Source organism: Egretta garzetta, unplaced genomic scaffold, assembly GCF_000687185.1.
Source record: "Egretta garzetta isolate BGI_Z169 unplaced genomic scaffold, ASM68718v1 scaffold9, whole genome shotgun sequence".
Taxonomy (NCBI): domain Eukaryota; kingdom Metazoa; phylum Chordata; class Aves; order Pelecaniformes; family Ardeidae; genus Egretta; species Egretta garzetta.
Window position 1 is genome coordinate 598,227 of NW_009260763.1, and position 24,290 is coordinate 622,516.

At 43.7% G+C, this 24,290-nt stretch overlaps 1 protein-coding gene across 1 annotated transcript in view; it reads left to right on the top strand.

Annotated features, from left to right (window-relative positions):
- TENT5A (terminal nucleotidyltransferase 5A) overlaps positions 1–1,629 on the top strand; it is a gene marked incomplete at its 5' end in the record, with an annotated part of 2,789 nt that extends 1,160 nt beyond the window's left edge. Inside the window, one exon of the mRNA XM_009646088.2 lies at positions 57–1,629. Coding sequence (XP_009644383.1) covers positions 57–836 — 780 coding nt within the window. The remainder of the gene's footprint in view (positions 1–56) is intronic.
- Between the last annotated feature and the right edge of the window lie 22,661 nt (positions 1,630–24,290).

The window sequence follows — 24,290 nt, forward strand, 5'->3', positions numbered from 1 at the left end:
AGGGAGATTTCTTGTGTCTGTGTCTTCATGCGCTCATTTTGTCTTTCCAATTATAGGAGGCTTATGTGCAGAAAATGGTAAAAGTATGCAATGATTCAGACCGATGGAGTCTCATCTCCTTGTCCAACAACAGTGGCAAAAACGTGGAGCTGAAATTCGTGGACTCTCTGAGGCGGCAGTTTGAATTCAGTGTCGATTCCTTTCAAATCAAGCTGGACTCCCTGCTGCTTTTTTATGAGTGCTCAGAGAATCCGATGACCGAAACTTTTCACCCGACTATCATTGGTGAGAGCGTCTATGGGGATTTCCAGGAAGCCTTTGATCACCTCTGCAACAAGATAATCGCCACCAGAAACCCAGAAGAAATCAGAGGAGGCGGGCTGCTGAAGTACTGCAACCTTTTGGTAAGGGGCTTTAGGGCTGCCTCTGAATCCGAGATTAAGTCCCTGCAGAGATACATGTGTTCGAGGTTTTTCATTGACTTCTCAGACATTGGAGAACAGCAGAGAAAGCTGGAGTCCTACTTGCAGAACCACTTTGTGGGATTAGAGGACCGCAAGTATGACTATCTCATGACCCTTCACGGTGTGGTGAATGAGAGCACAGTGTGCCTGATGGGACATGAGAGGAGACAGACTCTGAATCTGATCACCATGCTGGCCATCCGGGTCCTAGCCGAGCAAAATATCATCCCCAATGTGGCCAATGTCACCTGCTATTACCAGCCAGCCCCATACGTGGCAGATGCCAACTTCAGCAATTACTATATTGCCCAGGTTCAGACCGTGTTCCCTTGCCAGCAGCACACATACTCTACTTGGCTGCCCTGTAATTAAGGACGGGAAATTAGTAGACCCGGTGGGGAGAACGTTTTCTTAAGACGTAGGAAGGGGCAACGCGTCCCTTTGGAATGGGGTGTTTTGTGCAATGATGATCTGCTCTAGTTTTCAAGCTTGGGAAAAGCTTGTGGTTCTTCTAATAAATAACGGGAGCATGATCGAGAAAGAACCCCAAAATAATTGGATCCTACCCCAGAGCACAAGAGGCCTGTCATTAAAAGCAACCAGCTTTCCCTGAAATAAGTGAGGGAGGAATGCTTGATGACAATATGGGTTGGCAATATCTGCTCCCATAGCTTTGGCATAGAGAAGGTGGGAAAGCCTTATTTTCTTTTATTTTTATTCTTACTCTAGAATGGGATCTGCAAAAGGGAGACTATGAAAGAAACAAAACAAACAAAAAAAAACAACAAAAAGAAAAAAATTCACAAAAAACAATTCTATATGTATTCAGGAAATTAAAAGTTAGAGGCATAAAGCAGAGATAAGCTGAATAAAAATGTATATTGGAATTACTGCATTTGGGGCTTGCAGCAAGTGCCGTCTATGGATTGACCGTGTAGAATGTATAGCTTGCTTGACTAGAACGCTTTACCAGAAACAGCTTGCTCCAAATGAACAGTAGTGGATTGGTACAGTTACAAAAGCAGAAACACGTACGATGACAAAGTCCATTATTTCCAGCTGCGTGCATGCCTCACATTTTAAAAATGTGAGAATGCAGGAAAACCAGCTGAGGCAAAACAGAATACGCTCAAGGACCAAAGATTTCACAAATAAGTTATCCGAGCAAAGAAGATACAGCAGAGTGTATATATATATATATATATATATATATAAAAGAAAAGAAAGATGTTGCTATATTTGTACACACCAACAGTAATCAAAAGTGCCTGATGCCTTCATAAAATTTGAAGTGAGAAAAAAAATATAGTTTTGTGGTTTAACCATGCATTTTGTTTTATCAGGGACACAAGGATTAAAAACAAAACAAAACAAACCCATAAGCTTGTGAATAAGTGGTGGAGGAAATGCCCTATTTTTTTTCTTGGCAAATACCTGTATAGAGTTAATGTTATGTCGGTGTGCTATTATCCTAGGTACGTGTGTGTATGTGTGTATATATGTTTGTGTGTGTATATATGTACATGTTATGGGTGTATATCTATATATACACACACACAATATATATTAATGTGGTCTAGGAAAATGTAGCAATTAAGGAATGTTTAAATAAAGTACTATGTGTTTTCCAGTTTGCAACAGGATGTCATAGGACAGTGGGCACCTTGCAGTGAGTTTTTAACCCACACCTGAGAAATTTGGAGTAAATGAACCAGTCAGGACTAAGGTGGGATCCAGATAATGTCTTTGATTGCAAGAACAAGGATTACAGTAATTCAGTGGGTTGCTTGTGAGCCATAATCATTCCACAGATGGAGAAACATATGACTAGCTGGTTGGTTTTTGTTTTTTTTTTAACTCTTTCGTACTGTAATGCCGTTTTGACATTTAACCCACTAACGTTGCGACTGCATACCTCCATGATGTGTAATTCAGTGGAACGTGGATCAAAGATAGGTTTATTTAAACCCCCTGACAGCTAAAGAATATTGTATTAGTTGGTGATTTGAACACTAATTGTTAATATTTAAAGGAGTATTTTTAATAGAATGCATTATGCATTCCAGGACCACTAGAATTTAGCAAATGTGAAATGAACCCTTTTTAAGAGTGTTGCACAATTTCCTAAAATTATATTTTATATATATATATTATATATATATTTTTATGCAAATATTAAACATCTTTGATCTGGTTGTCACACTGCATTTACAATTTCAGTACTGTACTTTATTTAAATGGAATCACTTTACATTGGAACAGTAACTATTCACTTTCATTTCCTCTCCCAAAAGACCAGCAGGGGGAAAACAGATCAACCTCCGCTGTCGTTTTCAATTCAGTGCCATCTCTGAAGGTGTTAAATTCTTTGTTGGGCTTTGAAAACCTAATGACTAAGTGACACTTGACGCTAATATTTTGCTTGTTCTTACTGAGAAAAAAACCCCAAAAATCAAAAAAAAAAAACCCCACCCCAAAAGTAAAGGGAATTCAGGCTTTTGAACGAAAGCTCGCTGTGCCCTGCCAGGTTGCAGGCAGGGTCTGGCTCTGGAGGGGGCAGGGGCAAGGGAGAGGACTGACTCGCCTCCCGGCAGCGTGTTTTCCCCACGGAGCGAGTGAGGTACATCTATTTTTGTCGCGCTTTGTACTTTTCACTCTGGAGGCGATTTAACAGGAACCCGATTTGTTTACTGCAGCACCTTCCCCGCCAGTCCTCCGGGAAGCGTACGAGCTGGTTCATGGCCGTTCGCGGCGTTGACTGGTGGACCTCGTCCCCCACCTACCTTCCCCCCCCCCTCCGGCGCTGGCTGCAGCCTCCCGCCGGGCTTCGTGTCCCCTGGGCCCTGCGGGGTCCCCCTCCAGCCCCCCAGAAGGGTGCGGGCTGGGTGCTCCTGCCCCGCTATTTGGCCCTTGCCTCCGGCCTCTGGGAGGGTTTGCTAGCGGAAGCTACGGGGAGGGCTGGGGAAATAGGATCAGCTGGTAATGTGGTATGTCTTCTCTCGCCACAACTATTTGCAGCAAATAAATGAGTCATCCGCTCTTTAAAAGGGTTTGAGAATCTATAGCTGTGCCACAACCGCAGGACGCTGATAGTACATGACACGGTGTATTTTTCCTTTGAAGGACCTTTTTTTTTTTTTTTCCATTGCTTGAAAGAAAGTTTTGATTTGCTTCCTCTCAGCTCAAATTTTATTGTGTTTGGTTTTGTTTTTTTTTTAATGATTGACAGCAGCTAGTTACCCTATAGTGCATGCAGCAGGGCTCTGAGCTAAACTGCACCTTTCAGCGTTTGCATTTTGATACATATATAATATGTTTTTATATATATTATATAGGTATTCCGGATCTGTTTTGCATATGTTAATGATCAAGTGGTGGAACTGGTGGAGCTTTGTTTTATCTGTGGCTGGTAGCTTAAAAGGTGCCTGGTCTTAGAGGTGGGAAGAAGGCGTGAGTTCAGGCCAAGAGTAAAATAAGAACCCCTTTTCAAAGCTGGCTTATTTCTGCGGTTTGCACACCTTCCCCTCCATAAAGTCTGACTTTTTATTTTTTTTTTAAACTGGTTTTTCCCCTCCTCTTCAGCACACTGGTACTTTTAAAGTTAACGACCGCATTCTTGCTTTGTAGGCTTCATTTTTCCCATCCAATCAGATGTAAGGTTAGAACTTGTGCTGCAAGACACAGTGCCCCTTTTAAAGAGCTGAACTGATTAAAAACATTGACCTGATTACAGTAAAACTGTTTGTGCCGCAGCTGAATTTACTGCTGACCAACAGGGCACTACACTTGGTTAAACGTAGCGATCGTGGAACAACTGAGAGCTTTGAAATTATTTTTTTTTTCCCCTAAGATGTAGCTGTCCTCCTAAACGCAAGAACATTTCTTCTAAAAATAGAAGGGCAATTAGAAGACCAAAAAGATATTTCTCTAGTTTCTCTTATTGCACTTAAAATGTTTTTTTTGTCTTGCACAAAGGTCTTCACACAAATCTACACACCTCTGATTAAATGCTTGGTTTGCATCATGTCAGAAGCTCCTACCAGTTCAAAAAAAAAAAAAAAAAGCTTTTTTTTTTTTTTGTTGAGAAAATGAAGTGTGTTAGATAAAACTGCACAGAAAAGGAAAAACTGTAATTGCATATTCAGCTCCTATTTGGATATATTCTTTTGTACGGTTTTCTTTATGCAGAGAGTTTACCTTGCAAGAAAGAAAATCAGTGTACTGTTTTGCTGTTGTAATAATGGTTTGCTAACAAAATAAATAGTAAAAAAAAAAATTAAAAAAAAGCCTGCAAATTTCAAGACAGCTTGGCTAAAGCACTGCAGGCTCCTGCAGTCTGTAGGAGTCTGTGCAGGTTTGCTTTCCCTCAGATTTCCTTACAACTGTTGCCTTCTGCAAGGCATCCTGTTGCAGCAAACTGCTCCTTGGATTGCTCTTTTGGAACATTTTGACTATAGGCTTTGTCACAGACAGAAAAAGAGCTGATGGAAAACAGACTCTAGAGGGAACAGATTGTGAATTTTGTTTACAGCATCCAATATTTGGATTTTTTTTGTAAATAAAAAGAAGTTATTTTTTTCTATTGATTTGTGTCTGCTGTCTTCCGTGTCTGAAATAGCTCTGGCCTGCTCCTAAGGAATACCAAGTTCGGTTTCATTAAAAAAGGACAAGGGCAGCACTTTTCTGAGAGGAGCAGCGTTCGGCCGCTTTCCGATTGGGGCCCAAGGCGGTTTGCAAAGCCCTGCCTCGCGCCAGCCAGCTTTGACTGGCTGCACTCCGCTGCAGGGGAACCTCCCCAGCCAGTGCCAAAAATACTCACCCTAGCCTTGGTCGGGCCGTGCAAATGGTCCGAGATCTGAAAACCGAAACAACGCTGCAGCTGCCCCGCGCTCTTGCTGCTTTCCCAGTTTAGAACCCGGTACCGGGACCAAAACCTTTTTGTGATACCTGGGACTTGTGCATCGCGAACCACCGTGCTGACGGTAACGCGAGGGTCCTGATGCCCTTGAGATGTATTTGAGAGGGGCTGACGCCTCCACCCTACTGTTTTGGTAGGCCTGGGAGGCAGTGGGGTGCTGCTCCCTGGGTGTGAAGGTGGGGTCCGTCTGTAGCAGATGGGTGCTGCGGGTGCTGCAGCTCAGGGAGCTGCTGGGGAGCAGGGATGCACATGCCGGTTTGATTCAGCTGCTGATTCAGTCCAGTTCTTCCCACAGATTCAACGTTTACTCTCCTTCCCTGCCCTTCAATGCTGTCCTTGTCAGCAGAGGTATTTTCTGTTTGCCGTGTTTACAGGGGAGATGCCTCTGTAATGAAGGCTAATTTCCTCAAAAGGCACTTCAAGGGTATATAAAATATTAATTTACAATGCTCGTGGCAATACTTTTTCAACCAGGGTGCCTCAGACTGACCCAAATTTGAAAAACATTGACTAAGACTCTGCAGTATGTCGCTGTTACTAGGCTCATTCATACCTGGGCGCGGGGCTTGGAAGGCTCACACCAGCTAAGCACCAGCGTGAATGCGCTTATTCTAATGATGAGTGAACCTGTATTCCCCTGTAAAAACAAACAAACAAACAAGCTGCTGGGACTGCTCGTTTTTCCAGGCGCAGGAGCAGCCCCCTTGACGAATGCCGGGCGCCTTCTGCACAGAGCCTCTTTTGAAACCTGCCGGGCACAGGATGGGACCGTCGGCCAGCCTGGCCCGGAGAGGGGGATGCGCTTGGCATCCCTGCCCGTGCAGCGTCACCTTTCCTTCTACATTGCTGCCAGGAAAGGGAGGGGGACGTGGCCTAATGCTTCCTCCTGTTAACGTGCTCAGTCATAAAATATTTTAGGCAGTCTGACAAAGGCGACTTCAATGCCCAAAAGCGCAGATGGAACTCAGGGGATTGGAAACCATCTAAATCCAAATGCCTTTGCTAGTCTGTCAAAATCCAAGCCCGAGTGGGTGCTCTTATGCTTTGGAGTGAGTTAATTCCAGTTCCTCTGCTTAAAGTTTGGGGGAATTTTTTTGAGAGATGAACGCCAGTTGAGCATCGGGAGCATGGTGTGTCCTCCCTCCCAAACCAAGCAGGAGTATGATGGGGACTGAGCCAGCTGAATGCTATGCTTTAGTAGGTTGTGTTTTTAAGGAGGGAGGAACGTTTGGGACAGTGGAAGAGGGAGGGCAAAAGCAAGGTGCAAGAATGTGAATCACTTGAGCAACAACACCATGGAAAGCTGGAGGACATGCTGATAGATTAAAGTAGGAGGGGAGAAATGGCTCAAGTCTTTAACTTGTGTTTGCCCTGCTAAAATGAGTCTGATCAGGGAGGCTGTCACTTGTAAAGGTAAGTAACAGTCTGCAGTTTCTCTTGGCCGCAGCAGCACATTTTTATTTTATTGCGCTAAAAAAAAAGAAAAATCCTCAGGAGCCCCTTTGGCCAGGAATGAAGCTGAATGTAGGCTGAATCAACCCTGCATCCTCTAGTAAACATATCTGCAGTCCCTGGAAGGCAATAAATTAATAATGCCGAGTTCAGTTTTACAAACCTGCTCTTGGGAAACCCCCATGAAACCACTGCAGAAACTTTTGTGGCACAGTTGTGTGCACCTCGTTCCCAAGCATTTGTGTGGATCTGGTCATGCCTTCCTGAAACTGCCACCAAACATCCTCTCCTTCCTCTTATTTATATGGTTTTAGTAAAGTTCAGTGCACGTAGCCATATGCACTTAGGTAAAACATAGTCTATAGCTATGCATTGTGGCATTGGAGCTGGCGTAGTTCTGCAGCAATGCCCTAAATATCTATGGAAGTGTGTCAGAAGCAACTCCGTATGCGGGACTCTAGTCCACACGTAAGGAGGAGCACAAAATCAAAATATGCACTTCAGAGGAGAAATACTAAGCCTTCATAGGCCTGATAGAACATGATGAACAGGCTCATCTCCTACATATTTACATAGCCTTAGGCTATTGAGAATGATTGCTTTGTGGATGTACAATTCCACCATTTCATGTGGCTGCTATTTCATAAGGATGTGCAATGCCAGTACACACCAGAAAATTTTCCTTTTGCATTGTTTTAGACAAAAAACTATGTCCTAAATGCACACCTAAGTATTGTGTGCAAAACATGGGTTTTCTCCAGGGTAAAAACATCCCTTAGATTCCCACAATGGCTTGGAGGGCATAAATTCCTGCTTTTCAAGAGGGTAGTATACCTAAACATACTTTGCCTTCTGTTGGACTTGGAGTTGAACATCTCTTCAGGGTGAGCAACTCTCCTGATAATTACATTTGTCTTCGTGAAAATGGAGAAATCTAGAACAGCCAGTGCTTTTAAAAATTATCTGTATCTAACCTACATAGGCTTTCCTCTCTTTGGTTTCTCTCTTGCAAGGTGTAGAACAGAGTCGCTTCTAAAATCATGGCTGAAGACAGTGGACAATTAATATGTTTGGGAGACATCTAGCTCGCCCCTGTCAGCATGCGTGTCTGATTGCCTCTCTGCCATTTGAACAAGGGTGATGAGAGGTGCCTGGAGCGGGAAGGCAGGCGTTCCTGAGGGAGACAAACACAGCTCTGGGACAATTTTCTCTCAGGCAGCGTGTTCCTTAGAGAAGGTGTGCTTGAAGAGGACCCTTGTGTCCCCTGTGGCCTCATTGCCCTCAGTTAAACTGTGTCTGACTTGCTTGGATCGTTCCCTCAATCCAAGGCATCCGTGGAGCTCCTGTAGCACATTCTGATGTGGAAAAGTTAATTGCAAGGAAATCTTTCTGTAACTGCAACCATTCTTAATTTAACTCATGCTTTGAGGAAAAAGTAAAGCCACAATCCTCTTTTTTTTTTAAAAAAAATCTTTTGTTCTTGAGTAATTTCTTTCGCTCTCACTTCTGCATTGCTGTTCTGTGCTTGCTTCTCTGCTGCCTTCTCATCCTGATCCTTGCAGCAGGGAGGGACCAGCACCACGTGCTCTTCAGGATATCAATAATCCTGCTGGCCCTTGGTGTTTGAGAGCCACTGACATAAGGTCTGTGCTGGATGGCACATTAGGTGAGGTTCAGCAAGAGGTGTGGAACGTCTCTGTGCAAACAGGGGCCCTGGGTGTCTTGTGAAATGCTCTTCAGAAATATCTCAAACCAAGTTCTCCACTAGCAGCTAGTTCTTTGTCACAGGGGGGATTAGGCATACGGGCTTGTATAAACAGTTACTTGGACATCTCAGGAAGTGCAGAATAATACTTAAATGCATTAAAAATTTAGCAGAATAACATTCGTGATTAAACCCGGGCAAAAATGCACTGCAAGGTACTTAGGAAAAACGTCAGCATCCAAACTAGTAGAGAAGCTCTTCCTTAGCTTGAAGGCTTCTCTTTGGGTTGTAGCAGGTTGTTCACACTCTTTGCAAACCAGGCACTTGGCTTTGGGCTAAATTACCCACTGGAGAAGGATACACACCTCATGTTCCTCACCTCAGGCTTTCTCATTTAGGAAACAACAAATACATGATAGCTGTATGCTTTGCGATAGCGGTCTGAGCTGTGACCTGACTGATTTATGTAAGTGCTGTTTATGAGTAACTGTAAATGTCAGCCCGTGGCGGAAGTGAAACCAAGAGCTTGGGCCTTCCTTCTCACCAGCTGTGAACTGCTCTCTTGCTGTTTTTATGGAACTGTAAAATTGAATCGCACTTTTTTTTTTTTTTTATTGAGCTTCCTGACGTGCTTTTCATTTCTTCCAAGACCTCTCTCACCATTAAAGTCAAATATTTAAGGCAGGATTTTCTAGTCTGCCAAACTCATTCTGTGCCAGTGTGGGCTGAAGTGATGGTCCCCTGTGGGGCCACGCAGAGGCATTCGTGCTGTGTGCTAGACGCTTGGGGAGCAGCATCTGCTTTCTTGCAGCCACCGTGGGTCTTCACATATGCCACATTCCATCAAATTATTGAAAAATCACAGAAGTCACAAGAATGTGAAACTAACCAAATTTCACCCAAAACCTAGACAGTCCCAGGTTTGTCTCCGGGGTCTTACAGATGCTGCTTGTCACCTGCCGTCCTCTGACCCCAGAAAGAATATCTGTATTTCATAAGAAATGAGGAAAGCAGTATCTGCCTTGGATTGGGCTATTGCTGTCGCTTGAATGAAGACAGCCCATTAGGCAGCAGAGCCTCTGCAGGGCTGGACTGGTGGCCATCCCAAAGGTACCAAGAAGAGAGAAAAAAAGGGCTTCAGTTGCTGGTGAGGGACAACTGGCAATCTTTCTGCAAGGCCCACGCACAGTATTGGCTCAACACTGAGCATGATAGATTTGTTTTCTGGAGTTTTGTGGGCAGCTGGCATATTTGCTGTAGATCACTTGGTACATTACTTGCAGTTTTGTTGTCGCGGGTGCACGTTACTGACAGATACACATGGACTACACTTTTTAAGTTGTGCTTTTTGACTGATCAGAGGGTATTCTGTATAAGCAGCACAAAGATGTCCAGCAGATATTCTCCCCTGCGAAGAGCTCACTCTTTGGACTCTGAAGACATCTGCATGGGAGTCTTTCCTATGGGATGATGGTCTTCCATCGTCCCAGAAATGCTCTCCCACAGCAGTGAGAAGGTCCATGAATGACGGGAAGCATCTGATGAAATTTGGGCCGATGCACCAGACACCTGAGCAAAAGACAGTGGGGCTGATAGGAGACTTATCCTTTGGTTTTAGCCGGCCTTTGGATGCAGAGGTAGAAGCTACCTCAGTGCTCGAGGAGGCATGCAGGGAACACACAATGCAGATTCGGTAGCTGAGCTTGACCCTAGCATTACTTGCTAGTTCTTTGTTGTCGAATGTTTGCTCTGCAATAGCAACCAAAGGGCATGACCAGGTTAGGACCCATTGTACCAGGCACTGTGCAAACACCCCTGTGTGAGCCCCTTCCCTTAGAGCTTCTCCGCGTGGGGATTTCAACGAGCTTATTCTTTTCCTTTAGCTGTCTCGCAGTAAGTCAACTTGTTTGCTTAAAGCAAGCTCTCGCTTTTCTAAGAAATGGGATATACACTGCAAAAAGTGCTCCCAAAGAGGCAATTTTCATGAAATATTATTGAATTCTCTAAATTTGTTCACTCGCTAAAACTGTCATGTCAAAATCTCAGCTTGCCTTCATGAATAACTGAACCCACTTGCTCTCTTAAAAAAGCTGTGTGCTGGATGCGATACGTTTTTGTTGCTGAGAACTGAAATCAGTCCTCTTTCTCCATAGTCAATGCAGAAACAGGTGCATTTCTCTCCCCAGGGGTCCAGAGAAGGGCCACCAAGATCATCAAAGGACTGAGAAGCCTGGCGTATGAGGACAGGCTGAGAGAACTGGGTTTGTTCAGCCTTGAGAAAAGGAGTCTTAGAGGGGATCTCATCACCAGTACTTAAAGGGTAGTTACAAAGAAGATGGAGACTCCCTTTTTACAAGGAGTCACATGGAGACGACAAGGGGAAATGGACACAAGTTACTCTTGAGGAGATTCTGATTGGGCATAAGAGGCAAATTTTTCACAATGAGAACAATCATTGGAATAATCCCAAGAGATGTGGTTGACTCCACCACACTGGACACTTTTAAGACGCAGCTGGACAGGGTGCTGGGCCATCTTGTCTAGGCTGTGCTCTTGCCTAGAAAGGTTGGACCAGATGATCCTTGAGGTCCCTTCCAACCTGGTATTCTATCATTCTATGATTTGATGATTAAATGACTGCAGAGCCAAAAGTTGCAAACATGCTGAAAAAGCTGAGCCCATACTTTGCACCCCTTGAAAGTTCGCTTCCCCCAAATGAGTGGGTGTTCTGATTGGGTTTATTGCTTTTTACTTCTGTGTAGGTGATACCACACTTCTTTATTATTTTTTTTTCTTTTTAAATTAGGCTGTCTACCAGGCAAACATGTCAGGCTCAGGAATTTTCTTAACAAGCAAAGATTAACTCCACCCTGCAGGGCTACCACCATAGGCTGGCCATTGAATCCACCTCCCCAGAATACTCACCATCATAAATCCACAACATCTCAGCCCTAAATTGTCAGCAAGAAATCACTATTCTGGGACACACAGTTTCACTAAGTGTGTGTTACCTCCTGCATATATCAAATTGCAGTGTTCAGAAAAATCTTGATATGCTAAGCAGTTTATAGACAAAAGTTGTTAGAAAGAGGGTTTAATGTTGGCAAACTGCTCTATAGAATGAGGTTGAGGGGAGGGGTGCCTAATAACAGGCCTTTCTGTAATTCAATAGAATAATTTGAAACTCAGCTGTAAGCCTGTGACTATGGTGGCGCCCACAAGAGCCGTGTACTGTGGTTATGGGGTAGTCTGTGTTTCCATCATTGTGCCCTGTTCTCAGGGTTTATAGTTTGGCTGTGAAACACCCATCAGAAACTCAGTGAGTCCACATATGGCTTAAACCCACAAAAGGCGAGAAATTCAGAATTAGGGCTGGAACTCCCCATTCTGTCCCCCCCACCCCACCAGGCTATCACACTGTGCTGTGCTGCCCATCAGGAGGAATGATGGCCTGTGGGTGATCTTTGCCATGCTGCTCTTCAAAGTGCAGTTGCTGGCTAAACCACGCTATTTCTTTAGTATATAATTCCATCTCCCCCCAAAGTATCATGTAGCGCATTGGCAAAAGTTTGGCTCGTGTCTCTGATGTTGTGATAATCATTAGCGGATATTCTCCCTGAGAGCTTGGCAACAAATATAGGAACTTACTCACATAAGAACTTTATTTACTCTCTGAAAGGCATATGGATTTCTAAATGAATCCATTTGTTAGGTATAGTTTAGATAACATGCCAAGAAAGACCAGAATGATAACTTTTTTTAAAAAGTATTTCAAATATTGCTCATTTTGGTTGTGCAATAGACAGAAACATTCTTGTTTGGAAAGGTTGGGATCAGATGTATTATTTTGCACCAATAATTTTAGATCCAGTTTTTCCTAGATGTAGTAAAAGCAAAAATTGGCAAATCTAAAAAAAAACCGAACTGATTTCTAGGGAAGCAACTGCTTCACTAATCAGAGGTCTGGCCAGTCTACCACAGAGAATGTCCTTCTCGTACTGGTCTAAGCTGACTTTCCTGGAGAACAGTTGATAGCTCATGACTCAGACTCCTTCCTACATAGTATGGGGTTGATGTAATTTCTACTTTTTTCTTTGGACACTCTAGTGAAAAGCATGTGGGCTGGGGGAAGCCACCTCCCCCATTCTCTTGGGTCCAAAGGAGATTTGCGATACAGAGTACAGCTTGCTTTTTTGTTGTTTACTTTTGGTCACCCCAAAGCTTCGTGGGCAGAATCCATCCTCAGTGTCTACAGCCCTTGCAGGACACTGGCAAGAAGAGCCTGGAATGAACGTGGCCAGGCAAAGGGACACAGTGCAGTAGCTGTGGTGCACACCTAATTTTCTGGACATGCGCCCAGGGAAAAGCAACTTATGAAATCTTTTTTACAATGGAGCTGGATTATGTCAGCTTTCTGCTTATGAAGGAGAGCTGGATTTCAGTGGAACTGTAGGAAGAAACAAGGTGTTACTGGGTGGGAATACGGGACATGGGATTTCATACACTGCTTATGATGGCACTTAAGGTGTCCAGGGTTTTCAGGAAGGCCTTCCTAGGCTCTTTCCTTACAGTTAACTCATCAGAAACTCCAGTCTTGCTTCATGCCTGGCCCACACTGCACTCCAGCAGCTGTCCCCATTGACCGTGGTGCTCTCAGGATGCCTAGGGGTCTTCACCTGGTTTTGGATATAGTGACCAGAGCCATGCAAGCACATCTCCTCCCTGCCCTTGGCACCTAGCTAGGGACTTCAAATAAATCTGCCTGCCACGCTGCAGAGCCGAGGGTCTCAGGCACTCGCGGGGGACACCCCTGTTTGTGGCCAGACCCTGTCAGGAGTGGGGATGGTGAGTAAGTCAACAGCTCAGTTAGGAAAGCATGTTTTTGGTTCTGGGACAAAACCTGTGAAAGCAGATGGGGAAAGGAAGCAGCTTAGGTTGGCACACTTGAAAATGAAAAGTGGGGAATTGGGGATGGGGAAAAATTGTTACTGAAATGGGGGATTTAATGATAATTATGCAATTCATTTAGTCTTAGCATCATTTAAGGCATTTTATTCCATCTGAAACAGAAGAAATTATTTTAAATGCACTTCAGCTTTCTTTAAAGAATGAGGTCAATCTAGAAATAAAAAAAAGGTGGTTTCCGGAATAATGATTATATTAAGTCTTTTGACATTTCATAGTCTAAATATTTATCTGGAGCTGCGTGGTAAATTTGTTTTGAAATAGCAGATTTTTCTGGCAGCATGTGCATATGTGTATATGTGTGCACATGTGGTTGTGTGCATATGAAGACTGGCTAATGCTTTTTAAGTTTTCCTTTGCTGCTTTTAATTACATGATTTAAAAGGCAACTTAGCTAAGGCCTATTCAGTTGCAGTTCAGAGGCTTCTGTGCAAAACCAAGTCCTCTTCACTGGTTGTCTCTTGCTCAAAGGGAGGAAGCATGTGCCAGCGATGATGTCTGTAGGGACTTCCTCTGCTCATCACCCAAAACTGCAGAGTTAGCATGTTGTCTGCAGAGTTAGCATATCTAGCCTTTTCCGTCTCCGAGGGAAAGCATCCCAGGAGGGCTACGAGTGAAAACTCTTCAGGAAGTTTCTTCACTGTTCTGTCATCTTCTATCCACCTTGAAAGCCACAAAGTACAACTCAGCTCATATGTCTAGGGGCAAAGCAAGAGCAAGTGTATGTTCCTCATTAATTTCTTAAGGGCCAGACTTCCTCCCTACTTACTCCTCATATATTAATCCTATTTATTTCCTTACTAATCTCCAGCGGGCTTCCTTTTTGCAGTAGGATGCCGGCATGAAATACCCTTTCCCCCCCTGTGCTAAATCCAAGAATTTTGACACTGATATTTAATTTTGTGTGTCAAATTGATTTTTTTTCCCAGTGAGCCTTTCATTCATAAACCCTTGATGATCTATTTTTAAGGAAAAAAACCCAAACCAAACCACAAATAGGAAAAATGTATCTTCAATAAATAACCTGGCACTGCTGCCATAAGAGAAAGTTAATCCTCACAGCCATTACTATGCCTTCAGACTTTTTCTCTGACATTTATTAACATTTCATGAAAGGCAGGGGGATTTCTTTCCCCAGTGGACACTTCCCAGCTTGCTTTACAGGCATCTGATTTTTGACGATAATCCGCAAAAGGATGTCTACTGTCAGAGCCCTGCTGTCACAAAGACTGCCTGGAGATTTTTTGCTTCATAGCAAGAAATCATTGTGTCTATGGAGGCATTTCCAGGGAAGTACCAAAGGCTTTGGTCCCCTCCCATGTGATGCTACGGACCAGCGTTTTCCCTGCTGATGAGCCAGGTGGTTTAGGGAGGAGCAGAAACCACACCAAAAGCTGCGAGTACCTGGCACGGACACTGGATTGCTCAGCTCCTCCTGGGGGCCCCAGTCCCTTGTTGGGAATATCTGATCTGCTGAAGTGTGGTGGGATGGGGAGGAGGTGAAGCGGCTAAAGGCCTTTGTATAGGCTGTTTCTGGGGATAGGGGTGCTTGTTGGTGCTATTTGTGTGTAACTCCAAACCTGTCAGTCTGTGTAATCCCCTTCTTGCAGAAAATGTGGTGGGAACAACCCGGCAAGAATATTCTGCATCATCCCCTTGCCCAAAGGCAGGATCAGCTGTCCTTAAACTCTTCCTTATTGTGCACTTGCAGCCAGAGAAAACAAGTATCTAACAATATTCTTGCAGCAAACCCTTCAAGTGGGATGGGAGAAAGTTAGTTCATGTTAGCTCCTCTGCCCCTACGGTCCTCTGGCTCCCTGGCCGGTTGGGCAGCTGCGAGCAAATGTCCCACGCCTCCTCGCCAGGACCAGACAGAAGACCAGACCATAATCTAGAGCTGAACAGATAAGTGTTTCATATCTCAAACTAAGAGCAAACAATGTGTGCTGAGGATGGCTACAGGCAAAGGATCTGTGTATCTCGTCAGGATCTGGCCAGCAGGGGAAGAGTGGAAGGATTTCTGTTTAAAAACTGCACAGCAGACGCAGAGAGAAAGGGTCTGCAGAGTGAAGACTTCTTCAAGCCAGTGGATCTGTTTGCCCCGGTGACATTTCAATGCTTCTGAGCCTTTGAGATGGCTTGACACTGAAACCGGATGAGGCTGTTCTAAGGTACAGGCATTTTGCTTAAGGCACCGAGAAAAAAATAATGGGAGAAGTGACATCAGCTGTTATTGCCATGGTTTTGTTTCCTGATGCCTCTGTCTTGTGACTCCCAGTGTGTAGCTATCTGCTTGGTGTGGCTGCAGCAATGAGCATCTGGCTGCGAGGAGGGAGGCTGTGCGCATGTGCAGCCTTGCAGCACCTACTGCCTCAAGCTTATTCTTCCCCAGGAGACGAGGAAGAAGGGATGCAAAATCCAGAAGAAGAGGACTGAGCAAGGGAGGCTGGGTCTCGGGAAGGCTGCAGGGATGAGGCTTGGACTGATAAAATCAAGGTGGCCCATTCCTTGTCTGGGTTTTTGTTTTTTCTTTTGAACTATGTCGGTGTCAGAATTGGCGTATCGGAGCACAGTCCTGCAGGCTTGCTTCATGTGTACAGTTACTGGGGATGGATATAGAGGATTTGCTTTGTGCACCATATCCTGCTTTTGAAACTGCTTTCCTATGGCTTCCCATATATTGTACTGTGGACCCTTTCTTAAAACAGTAGATCTTCAGCTATATCTCCAGTCTAGTCCATTTGGGCCATTAGCTTGCCCAAAACAGTATGATAAGTTCCCATCTCTTCCTTTCTCTCCCACTCCTGCACTCCTTTTTGTTTTTCTGCCTTGAAATAACTTTTAGCCTCTTCTTGTCATTCTCACACTGCCTGGCACAGCTCAACAACAAACCCTTGTCCTCCAGCTCTATTGCTGTGTCCCTCATGGTGTCTCCTGATGGTGTTTGGCTTCTTCCTTAGCTGCTTGAGCAGAGTTCAAGTCCTGGTATTTATTGGAGCAGAATTAGTTCACTTCTGATATATACAATACACGTGTGATCTGTTGTTCCCCTGACAGCCTTTGACTCCAAGAACTAATCACCAGCTACCTGTTAAAAAAAATAGGGCTGCAGAGTCCCATGACCTGGCAGAGCAGGACTAAAGGATGGAAACCATTGGGAGGACATCTCACTCCCATAAAAGCTCTTTTCAAGATCTGGGCACTCTTTGCAGATGACACTGGCTTTAGTAGAGGGAGTAGAAGACAGGATGAAGGAATAGCCAATTTTTTGTTGATATGGGTCTAATTTTGAGAGCCTGTCCTGAGGGTGTGACAACTGTAGTCTTGTCCTCTTTCTAAGAGGCTTGACAGAGACTGTCTTCCAGTGTCTGCTTTCTTTTGGCCTGGTTAATGGGTGGCAGTTCAGATTTTATCTGAACCAGCCCTGTTCGAAGTCACTCTCCTCCCGTTAGCCTCTGGGGTCAGATTACCCTTTTGCCACTTTTAATTCCATGGAGATTTGTTCTCATTTTTAGGCCTTGGCTGCAAACAGTGCAGGTTATACATAAACTGTTATGAGAACCACAGAAATTTTCTCAGGGCAATACAAATGCAAAATTCAATAGGTCATGAGACACCAAAAACCCTCACAAAAACCTTTGGGAGTTGCCCACTTGTCTGGAGTTTCTACCAATAAAGGATGGTTTAAATCCCGTATTCCTTTTCAAGCTGGTTGCTTGGCAAAATCTATTAACACTTCGCTGTACTTTGTATCAGGGAGTCTGAGCGCCAGACTTTGTCACAACTGAAATTGCATGCCCTATCCAGCAAATTCTTTTCTTCACAGTAAAAACTCAGCTGAAAATCTCCTTTCGCCAGCTGAGCACACTGGAGAGTGTGACACAATCTAATGATGGCAGCGGGTGGCATTATGTAGGAACACATGAAAAATGAATGCAGCATCACTAAGAGTTATAAGAATAAGCAGTGAGAAATCTGAAAGATAATAAGCACAAAACTGAAAGTTGCACTGGGGCCAATATTTGGTTCTGTAAATTGAATCATGCATGGTTGCAGAACTGCCCAGAAATAGCAAGTAACAATAGCACATTGATGAGAAATTAGAATATCGCTAAAAGCAATCTCCATTTTCTGAAAAGCGAGGGGAAGTTAATAGTGAGAAAAGTAGATCTGTAGGGCCAAATCCGATGATTTACCATTGGCTTCAATGGGACCTGGAATTGTTTCTTGTTCAGTAATTGGAGCAATTAAAACCAGTTGTGGCAACAACACAGTGCCCTGGGCTACCTCTGCTTCCTCTCCACCAGTGCTGGGTGTCTGCCATTCCAGGGCACTATTACTTGCAGACTCCTGGTAATTTGAGCCCCTCCAAGATGCCCACAGTTTCTGTCGTGAGAAAAAAATAAAAAAATCCTGCAAGCAGCCCTGCATTCCAGACCACAGAATCACAGAATCACACAGAATGGCAAGGGTTGGAAGGGACCTCAGGAGATCATCTAGTCCAACCCCCCTGCTAAAGCAGGTTCACGTAGAACAGGTTGCACAGGACATTTCCCAGGCTGGTTTTGAATATCTCCAGAGAAGGAGACTCCACAACCCCCCTGGGCAGCCTGTTCCAGTGCCCTGTCACCCTCAAAGTAAAGTAGTTCTTCCTCATGTTCAACTGAAACCTCTTATGCTTTAAAAATCTCAGTGTGTTTGGTGCACAATTGTTTCTGTTTAGTTGTCACAATAGTTTTGTGTTCTTCTACCCCTCAGCATAGTATGCATTTAATTTCACCACTCTTGCTAACCAGGAGTTGGCAGAATCCACAGGATCTAAATACATGACCCCAAAACCTACTGAAGTCAATTGATTATGACTGTTGGTTACCAAGAAGGATTGCTGGTTGGACTCCAGCTCTTACTTGCGATGTTCACACAGTATGGAGCGCATAGACCCTTACCTGAGATCAGAACATCTGGCATTTCTTCTGAGATTGTTGGGAAATAAAAATCTAAGCAGTATGTGAAACTGTTGACTTTCTTCTGGAGAATTATTGGGTGACATGCTGACCGTCACCTGCCTCATGGATCGGTGTGAGAAGGTTTGGATTTGGCTTGCCATCTCAAAATCTGGATCTTTATCTAGGGTTTATCTAAATATCTGAATCTTAATCATGCCCAAAAGATTCTGTGTTATCTCTCTTTCCTTGCGATCTCAGTGACCTTAAAATTCTGCTACGAAGAAAGGAAGAAAAAAAAAGCAAGCAGATTTTGTTTCCCTAGGATAGTCTCTTTAAATGGTAGCATTTCTAGGCTGAATTTTCCAGTGATGTGCTCCACTGCAGTACCTAAAGTTCCACATTCTGAGAAGCTGAAATAAAAAGCTGAAGACTGCTCGTATAGACATTATTTTTACCCATTAAGTCACTGTTTTTCCACATTAATCACAGAGTAAAGATATCGGGCTTCAATTCAGATTATGACAGTATCTAATGTCTTTTCCACATACAGCTTCAAACTAGGAGAAGACTTCCTCTCTCTTTTCATGGGAATTTTGTGAATTCCAGCATGTATATTTTTCCAGCTGTAGTATTTTATTTGCAATTGGAAATTGCCAATTGAAATATCACCTTTCCTATGGAAAAGTTGCTAATACTAAATCTTAGAAACATAAGTTTGTTGCAAGTACTCAGGTTAGGTAGTCTCTGTGCATAAAGTGCATACAGTGTCCTGTAATGCTCTGCAATCATTCTCTATAGGTGTCAACACCTGGACCTTGGCTTGTTTACTCATACAGAAATCTGCTGCTACAAAGCTGAAGGACAGAGAGGAGTGGGTTACATCTTTTGTCTAAGGTCATTTGAGGTAAACCTTTCCCTTGTAAATCTGTCTTCTGACCAGAAAATAGTCTGGCTGAAGCAGCTACCTGGTTTCCTTGGGAAGGACTGAATAAAAGCAGCTACTGCTACATTTGCGGGGTTAACTTTTTATCCTCAGGCCCAAAACTACATCTGGGGAAGCAGGGGACAATAGAAAATCATGGCCTATATGATATATATATATATATGATGACCACTAGTGGTCCCTTCCAACCCTAAACATTCTATATACTGTATACTACATACACCATATGCACTAACGTTCCTGTAATAGAAAAAGCTTGTTACAAACCCACAAAGAATAACTTAGCAAAAATACCCTTATTTTGTATTAGGCATCTTCCTTCTCCAGTGAATCTAAAAGCAAGAGATTCCTGATATTTGATCTCTGCTGTGCTCTCCTGTGCATCATGAGGTTTTCTTCTCCAGCTCCTCTTGTCCCACAGCAGTAACTCAGCCTTGCCTTCTGTCCTTGCCCGAAGCCTCTGGCTAGGCTGACAAAGAAGTGATGTGTCCTCCCATTTGCCAGGCTGCTCAGCTGGTCTGGCCTTGTCTCTCCATGGCTTTGAAATCTGGCAAGTTTCAGAGGTTGGTTGGTGCAGCCCACCATGAGGTGGGGTATTGCCCCCAGAAGCAGGAGTCTCAGGCTAGAAGCAGTTCAGTTCCTAAACTGCCTGATGCAGAGATCCAGTCTCTCATGAGGGCAAAACAGGAGTGTGTGCACTGCCACCACGGGAACTTCACCTCCTCCAAACCAGTGGCAGCCCAGGCTGAGTGGAACCACATGCCACCTCCTAAGCTAAGCAGCGAAGGACCCAGTCCAGAGGTGCTGCTGAGTAAGACATACTGCGTGGTGCTGACTGATGGTTTTAAGCATTGATGTGATCCTGCCTAGTAAGCATTAAAAGGTGATGGGCACAGTGACATGGAAGCACAGGCTTAGTTTAGTGGGAGGAACTAGTCTGAGGGTTTGGTGGCTGCTTAGGAGGAGTATGGTTTTTCCTCTGGGTTCAGGCTGGGCTATTTGGTTGTATTCAGCAGAGCAGATGCTCTCAGATGTTGAGGGCTTCGAAGATTTGGTGTCTTCTTGATGCTAAAACACATTCCCAACAAAGGACACATTGGCAAACTCCACTGCCAAAGGTAGGAAAAATAATGTCAGATTTCCTATTTTATGGCTGTTTCAGCACACAAACACTTTCCATCTATAACTTCTCCAGATGGCAAATACTTTTTGCTCATTCAGTGCAGTATGTATGTGCAGCATGTATATATATATACAGCAGCTTTTATTCTCATTGGCCACATCTCTAATTGTTCAAGCTTCAAATTTGTTAAGCACACACAGCACAGACTCTCCAAATGCTTTTTTTGTTTTTTCCTGAGGTTTTGCTGAGTGTGGATGTGGAGCAGAGAAAGCTCCTGACAGAATTTTGTCACCACCATCTGTAGCTGCTATACACAACATCAAATTTAGAAAGTAATTGTACCTATCAGTTTTCATTTATATTGCCACACACACAAAAATCCTGAGCAGAGAGATTTTGGTAAATCTTTGAAGATTTTACATCACTTATTTCTGTCCCTCTCAGTTTCTTTGCTAAAAAGCTATTTACCATGAAAATTACAATTTCACCAGTTGCCCTCCGCAAGGATAATCAACCTTTTTTTCCTCCTCCTTTTACCTCCATAAGAAAAAGAAATACCCAAATGGGCACTTTGCTTTGCCCATCAAGCTGGCCAGTCGTATTTTGTTTATTAATCCTTGTGTTGTTGCTGGCATCTTTTTAAATATTTTGGAATTTTACATGATCAGCAACTTGGACAAGATCTAATGGACTCCAAAAGGATTATATTAAATGCTAAGAATAAGATAATGTCTCATTTAAACAAACAAAGAAGATACTTTTTAGGGACTTTTTGCTGTGATATAAATCATTGTTGACTATTTTGGAATGAAAAGAAATCCCTAAATATAAGACTTTAAAAACAGATAATCTAAAACTCCAAAATAAACTCACCCCTCCTATTGGAAACAGTATCTGTCTTTACTCAAGCTAGACAATTTCGTAAGTCATCTTCATTTTTTAAAAAAGACATCCTAGAATGGCTGGCAGATCCAGTGATTGGATGGAAAGAATTTCTGGGTGTTCAGCCAGTCTGATCCAGTTTTTGACATTTTATGCAAGAGAATAAAGGCAGTTTTTCCCCCCCATTACTTCAGGCTGCTATGACCAATCATTTCACACAGATCTGGTTACATGCTCACAGAAAAGTCATCAATGTATTGGAAGAAGGCAAAGAGAGGAAACTCTTTCTCTTTATGCAACACTTCTGGAGATGCAATGCAGTGATTTGCTGTTCCGTTACGCGGCTTGCTGTGGATCCAAGTCAGCAGTCCGGCTCTGTGCCGCAAAGCCCTCACTAACAGCAGTGGCTGTTAGCCTGGAAGTCCAAATAGCACCATTCCTATCTAACTTGTCCCTAGAAGGTCAGGGAAGCACATCCCCATGCTAGCCAGCTCAGGGAATGGTGGACATGTTGAACAGTCTTAACTAAAAAAGAAGTAGAAAGATGGCAGATGCCCTTCTAGAGACATTTCAGAAACTGCTTCTTAAGGTGAGCTCTTAGGAAGTCTCGTGGGTGCGAGACTTGGTGTGGGAAAAGTGTTTTGTTTAAGCAGCATCTCGTTGTGTTCTCATCTCTGGAAATACACGTTTTGGTTTGTTGTTTTTTTTTTTTTTCTCAGAAGCCTTTGCACCAGTAGGACCCGTGATTTAACATGAGTCTGAAATTTCTGGCACCATCATGGTTAGTGACTCTCCTTCTGATGCCTTCTCTGTCAGCTTCTGACTTACCTTGCTGTAAGACCTGTGAACTGGCTGCAGTGAGATGTGAAGAAAGCCCATCATGCACTTAATAAACTGCACAGTGTCTTGGGGGGAAAAAAACCCCTTTCCTGGCTTGTTTTCTCCTTCAATCTTTTGAGGTATTTTGAGGTATAAATTGTATGAGTTGGAGGTAGCTGATCCTGTCAGACTCAGGACCGAGGCTTTTAGTCACAACTTGGGTGTCACACCCAGCCCACAAAGAACAGCTTGGCCCTTTTGGCAGACAAAGGGGATGTGGAGAAACAGACTGGGGAAGCAGCAGATGTTCCTTGGTGCCGAACAGCCCTGGCTCCTTCTCGCAGCTGAGGGAAAATCCATGATGCTGAGAGCATTGGCAAGTTGGGTACCTTGGGTCTACCACACCTCAGCTTCATTGTTACTGCCTGCTGAAGACAGTGGATGGATGCAAACATTTGTACATTCATTCTCCACTGTTCTGTGTGGTCCTCCTGCCCTGTGCATGTAGCTCTCTCTCCTCAAGATTAAAATGTTGCTGACTTTCCACTTCTGACTTCTTTTTCCACTTGGCCTCTTAAAAACAGTAGTTAAAGATCTTTCCTCCAGGTCATTGATATTGGATTATATTTTAGGAAAAAAATGACAGGGTGATCTCCAGTCCCAAATCTCCCAAAATACCCCACGCATGTCCTGCCTTTCCCCCTGCAGAGTTGAGAGTACCTGTTAGCTATGCATCTTGGTATATGCAGTTATACTATTCATCATAATGTGGACACACTAGTAGACACCCAGACTTCAGTGCAGTCCTCACACTAAAGGAGAGAGATTGCTAGTTAACAGAAAAAAACATTTTCATATGTATTAGTGGTTTTTGGGTTGAAAGTTTTATAGGTCAACTCAAGAAGGCTTTTCTATTTTCACAAATAATTTAAAAGTAGCTTTACTAAAACCTGAATACCAATTTTTTAAAACATGAGTTTGGTTATTCCCATGGTTTACAAGGCCTCTGGTTGGGTCTAAACTTCTTAGAGTGACAGAAGCAGAAAGGCACTTGGATGTCTTTGATAGCTTGTGTTCGCTTACATAGTTTTTTCCATCTGTTAATGAAAGGAGTATGTGCCAATTTAGATAACTGAGATAGTTTAGATAGGCTTCAGTTAAGGTAACCATACATTACATCCAAACATGCAATTCAACTGAGCTGGTAATGTGACCTTTTATAGAAATATCAAGATTTTTGTAGACATGGTTCTGATTAATTATAAAGCCAATATCAAATTCATATAGGCTTATTGTTTTTTTAAGTGTTGGTTACTTGAAAAGAATGTCTAAAGTTGACTTAAGCAGACCAAAAAAGAGTAATAGAGAAAAAGTAATAAAGCCTGTCTTCACTAACATTCAGTATTTATTTGGTTTTTAAAATGTTTTTATTGCTCAATCTTGAAAAGAACTAACAGAGTATCTAGAAGGGGCCTTAATGCTGAAGGCCAGCATTTCTTCCTGGCAGATCCGCGGCCTTCTGTTTCTCCAGAGGAATGGCTGTCTCTCTGACGTCTCTTCTTGATCTGTTGCTCTTCTTCGTGCACTGCTGCAGAGAGTCTGGCTTCATCTCTGCCTGTCAGGCACCCTTCTTGTCCTCAGGCTGAAGAAACCCCACCTCCAGGCCACAGAAACCATGGTGGCCCTCTGAGGGACTTCTCCTGGCGCAGCAGCCTAGCAGAAGCCACATTGTCTCCTCCCCTTTTCTTGGGGCTCAGAGCAGAGGAGATGGAACTCCTTCAGAAGGGGTGGGGTAGGGGAGATGGTGGGGGACAGGGAAGAAGGGCTCACAAGACCCATGGCCATCAACAAAATAATTGTCGATGCCAGACCATATGATGTCATGCACAGCATATAAAGCTGGGGGAAGAAGAAGGAAGGGGGGGATGTTCCAAGTGATGTGTTTGTCTTCCCAAGTAATCATGGCACATGATGGAGCCCTGCTTTCCTGGAGATTGCTGAACACCTGCCTGCCCATGGGAAGCAGTGAATGAATTCCTTGGTTTGCTTTGCTTGCATGAGCAGCTTCTTCTT